This window comes from Vigna umbellata, chromosome 5, assembly GCF_029865625.1.
Source record: "Vigna umbellata cultivar VRB3 chromosome 5, Vumbellata_1.0, whole genome shotgun sequence".
Classification (NCBI taxonomy): Eukaryota; Viridiplantae; Streptophyta; class Magnoliopsida; order Fabales; family Fabaceae; genus Vigna; species Vigna umbellata.
In genome coordinates, this window is record NC_142169.1 from 61,028,584 (window position 1) to 61,036,778 (window position 8,195).

At 31.3% G+C, this 8,195-nt stretch overlaps 1 protein-coding gene across 1 annotated transcript; it reads right to left on the bottom strand.

Annotated features, from left to right (window-relative positions):
* Positions 1-823: 823 nt before the first annotated feature.
* Positions 824-4,026, bottom strand: LOC124837850 (carboxyl-terminal peptidase (DUF239)). Its single transcript, XM_047313305.2, has 7 exons — positions 3,439-4,026; positions 3,227-3,313; positions 2,906-3,145; positions 1,953-2,123; positions 1,799-1,852; positions 1,522-1,668; positions 824-1,437 (listed from the first exon to the last, which is right to left on the bottom strand). Exons 1-7 carry the CDS (start codon positions 3,607-3,609, stop codon positions 1,060-1,062), a joined length of 1,248 nt encoding a protein of 415 aa, XP_047169261.1. The 5' UTR covers positions 3,610-4,026; the 3' UTR covers positions 824-1,059.
* Positions 4,027-8,195: the final 4,169 nt, after the last annotated feature.

The following is an 8,195-nucleotide window of genomic DNA, read 5'->3' on the forward strand; positions in this document are numbered from 1 at the left end:
AATTCCTAAACACAATTGTATTGATAGATAGGATTTTGATCAATCTTAAAATAAATTTTATTGTTCAAGATTTAGAGGTATATATAGTTTTACCTATTGCTTAGAGTTTCCATATCGAGACTAAAGATAATACCAAATTAGGATTAATTTATTATAAAAGGAAACTATCTTTTTAAAATAAATTGCTTTATGCTAAATTTAAAATGCAAATGTACTTCCAGTTTACCATCAAATTAAGCTTTAATATTTGATTTGACAATTTTTTATAAAAGTAAAATAGTTTTACCAAAAATTAACTTTTACATTTTCAAAGAAAAAGAGAGAATATGAAAAGTAATGAATGATAATGTCAATATTTAAAATGTATTTTGATATCAAATACCATTGTCGTGTTCATAGCCAAATATCTTTTGGATTTCATAAATTTTTACAATCACTTAACATCCACTTTTTTCACCCTTTGCTCTCTATCTTGACAATTACAAAATGTTACTTTTTAAAATGATCATATTACCCTCAAAAGTGATTGTAAAAAAACATTTTCCAAAACTGTTTTATGCTAAACATGTACTCAGTTCAGTTCCAAGTTTACCTTTATCAATTAGGAGGAAAAAAAGCTTTAATCTTACAGTGTATTATTTTGAAATACAAAGGGAGTTAAAAACAACTTAAAATCTTTAAACTCAGGCATATAATTCTCACAATAATCATTCCATTGGTTGTAAAGAAAGAAAAAGAGAAAACAAAATTAATATTAGATGAAAGTGATTCAATATCTCTGACCATTTCCAATCGTGTTTATGCATGGATATACATACATGCGTCCAGAAAATCCTTCATGACTTATTGGCTACAACAGAAATACATTTTCCTTTCCCTTCCAAAGGAAACAAAACAAAAAGGTGAAAGCAGAAACAAGAATGGAAATGGCTGCTGCCGAAGAACAATAATTCTATATTTACGACGCAAAGAATCTAAGACATCACTTAAACCTGAACCAACTCAAAACAATACTACGTAAGTGCTTGAAAACGAAAAATGTGGTAGGTTATGATGTGATCACGGGCACTGAGGACTGTTACCTGGGCCACCATAGTAGAAGTACGTGCCCCATTCATTACTATAGGAGCTCTTGATGTCATAACAGTTGGTGTTCTCAGCTAGGGTTAAGATGTTGTGCACCGAGCTAAGACTATTGTCGGTGTCTACAATCTCAAGGTTACGAAAATAGCTTGCTTTTCCAAAACCATCTCCGGCGAAGTGCCCAGATCCCATTTGGGTGGAGGTGTGTTGCCCGTTCGCACGTGTGTTCACCACTTCGCCACCCCACTCCACCATGGTCGCATGTGTGGCCAAGTGTGTGAATAACTCCACTGGCCAATACCCCACCAGTGTGCCATCGCCGAAACTCATCCACCAGTTCCCTATTTTCGGGTCCTGATATTGGTGTTACAAAAGAAAACGATGAAGAACACTGAAAAGTTTAGCATGTAATTTGCATGTGGAAGAAGAAACACGAACCTTCCAAACGAGGATGGTGATGTCGTATTGGTTAGAATCGTAGGATGAAATGGGAGAAATGGCAGCTCCAATGGCTATTCTGCTGTTTGTTTGCACAAAACCAGCACAGAGAAGGTTATAGCATCCTGTTGCCTGATACGAATCACTCTGCATGATCCACAAAATCATCACTCTCACAAATTTTTTGCATCTAAACATCATTATGATAAATCAGAATAGAAAATCTCTGGAGTGGTTAATAAAATGATTATAGTGTGATTAAGGGAGAGATGCTGACCGTCCAGTAAGTGAATAATCTTGGCCTGGTGTCACCATAAAGCTCCGGACTGACCTGACTAGTAGAAGAATCAAAGCTTTAGATACAAGCATTTGTTAATTGTTAATTAATCTACATTATAATATAATTAACCTAATAATCAAAGCTTGAATACCTGCCATCCAGCTTCAATGCTGTTGAGATCTGAGCCATCGAAGGAACCAGAAAGAATCCAAATCTGAGACAGACTAAATTCGTTCACCTCTTGGATAGAAGGTTCCCACACATTTATTGTTGCCTTTGCCCCATACACCTCCTCTGCTGATCCTGTGTATGCGATTGCATGCTGCATCATACACCCACTAAATCATTATATAACTCATTCCTTTCCATCAAACTAGTACTACTTTCCCAATTTCTTACGTAACAACATAATATATGATTATTTAAAATATACGTTTGAATTAAAAACGAAAAAAGATGTAACAAATAACTCACAAGTTTATATATCATAAAATTAAAAAAAAAGGTGAAAAGTTAAAATTTTAAACCTTTATCCTAAATCGAACCCCGTTTGGCGATACATAATAGGAAATTAAAAAAAAAAAAAAAACTGATTGTAAATGCTTTGTGGTCCCGGTCAAAATCTAGAAACGTATTGTAACAATGACATTAATTGCCAACTCTTGTATATTTATGATGAATTAAAAAAAATTACTTGTTTTTATAAACTATTTTCTTTTACAGCTTTTCTTCTAACCGTGTTGGAGTTTCACTATAATATTTAGAATTGTGAAGTGCAAAAAATTAAATGATAAATAGATAAATAAAAAGAAAAGGAGGAGTGTTGTGTTTTGTAATATAAGTATCAAGCATTATACAACATAATCCGTGTTGGTAGAGACAGATAGACTTATTCCTTAAATTGAAAGCGTATTTACAGCATTAGAATATTTAACAATAATGTTGATTAAAATAGCAGTGCAATTTAATGTAATGCATTTATTATAAGGTGAATTAAGTAAAAGTTATTAAAATTTATTGTGAGTGTGAAAGTCAACAAGTTTATTAAATTAATGATTTATGGTTAAGGTATAATGCAAATATAAAAATAGAAGTAAAAGGTACCTCATGGCCGTTACCGGAGACAACATCGGGGGCGTCGCTGCGTGCGAGAGAGAAACGTCGTCGTTTCTTTCCAAAGTCAAACAAAGACTTTGCTCTCAACACGTCATGCACGGTGCTCCGCCGTATGGGAACGGTTCCTTTTGGACACAGCGTCCCATTTTGGTGCCACTTTTGCATTCCCATTCCCATTTCACTCTTTTCCTTCACCTTCATACCCTTTGGCATCTCACTAGGCACTCTCTGTTGCATTCATGCTCATTCAAACATCTAAAAGAATAACCAAAATTTTCTCTTTCAATTTCAATGAATCTAAGAAGGTACCTGGATCTTGTGATTCTTCAAAAGGGGGTGATCTAAAGCCGGTTGCTTTCTTTTGTGGACACAGTCTATGAGATCACCGTCTGGACTCTGAAAAAAAACATTCATGAATAGAAATTCATCAACGGAGCATTGTAATCATAGCAAAAAAACAACATTTTGGCAACAGCATTTCAAACCAATCACACATGCATAGACATGAATAATTAATATACCTGTATGGTGAGGAGAGGGATCTTGTTAATGTTGTCCAAGTGTCTCTGAATCCTTTGGAGTCTCAAACTGCTAAATTTCCTGTCAGTTGTGTAGTTAAGGTTGGTGGATTCAACCTGAACCGTTAGCAGAAGGAGGAGCAAGAAGAAACGAAGAAGAGTAAGAGTGGCCATAATTTGTGTTTTGAGTGTGAAGAAAGAAAATGGGTAAAGAGGAGAAGCATTACTGGGAAAGAAAAGAGCAGAAAGGAAAAGTGAGTTTCATGGATATTTCCATATAGCAGACAGAAAGAGAAGGAGAAAGAAAGAGCAGTGGTAATTAAGGGAGGGTAAAGATTATGATGATACTGTTTTCTCTCTCTTTCTTAATGGTATTAATGGTGAGGAAGAAGTGGTGGGTGGGGTTAATTAAGGTGGTGGTCAGAGAGGGTCTTGGACTTTCAGCATCAAGATGATGATTGTTTGCATTTGATTCATCATCTACACATTTACGCATACACTTGTTATGCACAAACGTTGAAGCAAATTAAGGATGAAATTGCAGTGTTCAAATTCGAAATATTGAAAGCAATATAAAATGGCAGACCTACTACCCAACTGAAAACAAAGCCCTTTTTATTGCACTTCTTCAATGTGCATCTGCCACCATATACTTTGCCATTAATGTTTCCCTTCAAACAAACCATATATTAATGTCTTCTCTTCTCTTCTCTTCTTTCACTCTACTACTGCTCTATCTCTTCCTGCTTATCTTGTTTTCTGAATCATCAAATTCAATAAATAAAATATAAACTGACTAATCAATTCAAGTGGGCACTCATATGTGGAGAGGTGTGTTATTATTCGTACGCCGAATGCCCTAGTGTTATATTTTATATTTAACTCGTAAAATCATAAGATTTTACTATATTATTTTTAATTCGAATATCTTATATATCTATAATAAAATCATTAAAATAGTCTAATTATAAAATCGTAAAAATTATTATTAGAATCGTTTAACAAAATCATAAAATCATACTGATTGTAGTTTTTACTTTTGATAGATAGGTTTAGTTTAAATAAAATTTAAATTTAATTCAAATTAATGTGATTACAAATTTATCTTGTTGTGTGGGTTATCAACTAGGTACAACACTAAAAAATAATATAATAAAAGCTTACATTTCTTTTTGTAGCTGCAAGGCCTTTTTTATCTACACATTTACATATGAATATAAAATATAACACTTGGAGTACTGTAATCCTTTTATATAATATTTAAAAACAATAATTTTTACAACTTTATTTTCAGCAAATTTAAAGAGATTACCTTTTTTCTTTGTCAACCAACACTCTTACTTGAACACCATTACAACACTCTTACAAGGTCAATGGCCTAACAACTATAAATTTATAGCATTTTTCTTTGCTGTTACAGTTAATACAATCTATAAACTATCCCAGGACACCAAATATCCAACAGTCTTGTAACATTGTAGATCATTAACATTTAGTTCGACTTAGTTTGCAATATTTCTCATTGTTGTTTGAATAGTATAAATAGTTAAACTCCTTTATTTCTTTATCTCCTATATACTACAACAATTCTCCTATCGTGTTTATTCTTTTGAGAGTTCCCACCATGGTAGTTGACTACACTTGCAAACCAGAAACCCCCAAGCAATCTCACCTGCAAGAGAAAAACCTTTTAAGTTATTTAAGTCTATTACTTTAGACCTTGGCTACATACCATCTTAACTAATTCAGAATTTCTTAAAGCTTGAACCTCATTTTCTACACATTTCCAGGAAACAACCTTTAGATCTCTTGGAAATAGGATCTATGTTCTTCCATAACCTTTGTTATCTCACCAATTTTGCTTCGTAAGGTTTTTAGTCATTGAATAGGACATTGGTACTGGTTAGTGTATGAAAATGTGACAGAAGAGATTTTGTGTTTGATCCACAACCAACATTGTAGAGAGGGTCAACATACACATATGTCTTCATAATGATAAGATATTGTCCGCTCCATGCAAATGTCTCACGAATTTGCTTTTGGTTCTAAACCAAAAGTCATGCATCTATTCTTTTTATACGATGTGAGACTTTGTTTGTATCCTAACAATACTCAATATCTCTTGTTCTCCACCTCTCATGATTCATCTGGTTGTCTGTCACCGGCTTCATGTTAGGGTTTCACCTTACTATGGAGGGACATACTCGTTTGAACCGGTTACTAATCATCAACTCTGATACCAATTGTAGCGAGAGTCAACATACACATAGGTCTCCACAATGATAAGATATTGTTTGCTCTAGGCCAAACCCTCACGAATTTGTTTTTGGTACCATTCAAAAGATTTTTTTACCAATGGAGGTATATCTCTATATAAATTCATGTACATCTCTTGTTTTTATATGATGTGAGACTTTGTTCGTATCCTAACAAAAATATCCATTGTATCAACCTTACATTACCTAAATAATATACTATTCATATGATTACTTATTGTCCAAATAATTGCTAACTATACTACCTTTTAAACATTGTTTTGTTTTCTATTTAGAATCAATAGGTAGAATTGTTAAAAGTTTGTTTGTGGTAGGTTATGATGCATTGAACTTATACCCACCACCTATGACATTGTTACCAAATTTCCTTTGATACAAGACGACTACAAAATAAGTGTATGACACTTTCCTCAGTTTGTTTACATAACTCAAAAGAATTACTTTGTAGCCCTACACCTCTATGTAGTAAGTTGTCCTTTGTTGATATCTTATTCAATAGGACTCCCAATTCAAAATGTTGTGCAATCGAAAGAGCTTTCAAACTCAAAAAAATTAAACAATTGAGTGTTTTCCCCTACTGAAACATTTTATAATATATTGTATGCAGACCTTACTATAAACATTTTGTCCTCACCTTCTTTCCAAGCCTAAGTATTTTCCTTTTAACTATTAAATATTTTGGTTTGTTATAATTTGCATTAATTCTTCTTCTTGGTCTAATCTCTCTCTCTTTCGAGACATATTCTAGACCACATTCTTTCTCTCCATTCACCTAGTTGTCTAATCATTTTTTTCTTACTACTTCATATAGTAAACAATTGAGAAAAACTACTACTGATAGGAATTTGTTATACTTAAGTCTTTCCACCACCATGATGCATGCATTACTCTATTATACTCATTTAAGTTTCTTCATGATCCATACTTAGAATTTAAGATCTCCTTCCATAATCCCTTATTTTTCACACTCATTCTCCATTTTCATTTTGCTAATAAAGTTATATTAAACTTTTCCCTGTCTCTAATTTCTAGCTCATCCTCAACCTTTGATTATATAATTTTTCTCATTTTATCCAAGCTATCTTTTGATCCTTTGAACTTCATATCCTCACAAAAAATTTTATTTATATTTTCTTGATCATTTGACAAACACACTTTAGTGCTATGAAAAATTATAAGTAAAAATAAATGTTCCGCTCTTCCATAGATAGCTTATTTCTTTAAACGATGCATAGAAGTAAACCGAAAAAATAACTTTGTATTTGTTTTTAAAAGATGGATTAATCTGTACATAATTTTAATACTATTAATTAGTGTTTATTTTCTCTTCTTCTACTGAGACAGCTGACACTATTCTTTGAAGATTTTCCTTATAATGCATTTTAGTTTCTTTCCATATCTCACATTTTTCCCCCCAAAAGATGTGTTGAAGAAGTGAGGAATCTTTATACCCTGTAATGGCATCGCAAGTAAGAAAAATGTTTGTAAAATTCTACATGCTAATAAATTCAAAGTTAATTAAATTTTAAACTTATTTAGATATTTTTAATTAAATTCTTATTAAAAATTAATATTATATTAAATATATCATTTTTTTAGTTGAATCATTTTCATTTGATTTTGTAATCTTAAGAATATGATCACAAAGTTCGAGAATAATAAAAATAAATATCTAAAATCTTAATTATTTTTGTAAAAAATAATTTTATTTTTTAAATTAAATAATAAAACAAAATAAAATAAGTATTCCACAATTGTTATTTTTTCAGTGTCTAAGTTTATGATATTATATTTAAGATTGCAAAATACAATAATTATATATTGACAAAGACTTAGTTACAAAATATAAAGATTTTGGACATTTCATCAAACATAATCTAATCTGTTAATAAAAACCAAAGTAAAAGTGTTTAGATTTATAAAAGACAAAAAAAAATTATGTTATTTTTTATTTTTTACATGGAGAGATGTCATGTTAATGAAAGATATATCGTCACTATATTTGAAAGCAAACAAAAAAATATAAAATTTTAGATTCTCAATTAAGAATTTAATTCAAAATAATAAAATCTGTGATAAATTTAAAAATAAATTAAGTAAGCTATTTTCTTAAAAATTAAATTATAGAACTAGCAATAGGAAATTGAGTTTAATGCAGTAAAATAATTCCACAAAATGATATATTAAAAGAGACATGTTGGGTCTGAGTTTTGAGCGGTGAACATTACTTAAGAAGGAAAAATATGTACGTAATTTAACATATTAAAACAAAATCTGTAGTGGAATCTAACTAGATTTAGGAGTTTGGAGTTTGAGACATTGAGATGGAAGTAATAAATAATTTAGTCAACATTTGATGATGTGTTTGTGAAACGCACGACCATCCATATGGCATGGAAACTATACAAATACCAGAATTATATTATTTAAATCGAGTAAGCTTCTAATTGTGAATCTCCATTTTTTCTTTATTCAAAACAATTT

Bases quoted from the DNA above. Each gene is read 5' to 3' on its own strand.
- LOC124837850 (XM_047313305.2), bottom strand. From the start codon at position 3,609: ATGGCCACTCTTACTCTTCTTCGTTTCTTCTTGCTCCTCCTTCTGCTA. The intron at 3,146-3,226 runs GTACCTTCTTAG...TGAATGCAACAG, and splicing joins TGAAGAATCACAAGATCCAG to AGAGTGCCTAGTGAGATGCC. The intron at 2,124-2,905 runs GTACCTTTTACT...TGTATGATGCAG, and splicing joins TCTCCGGTAACGGCCATGAG to CATGCAATCGCATACACAGG.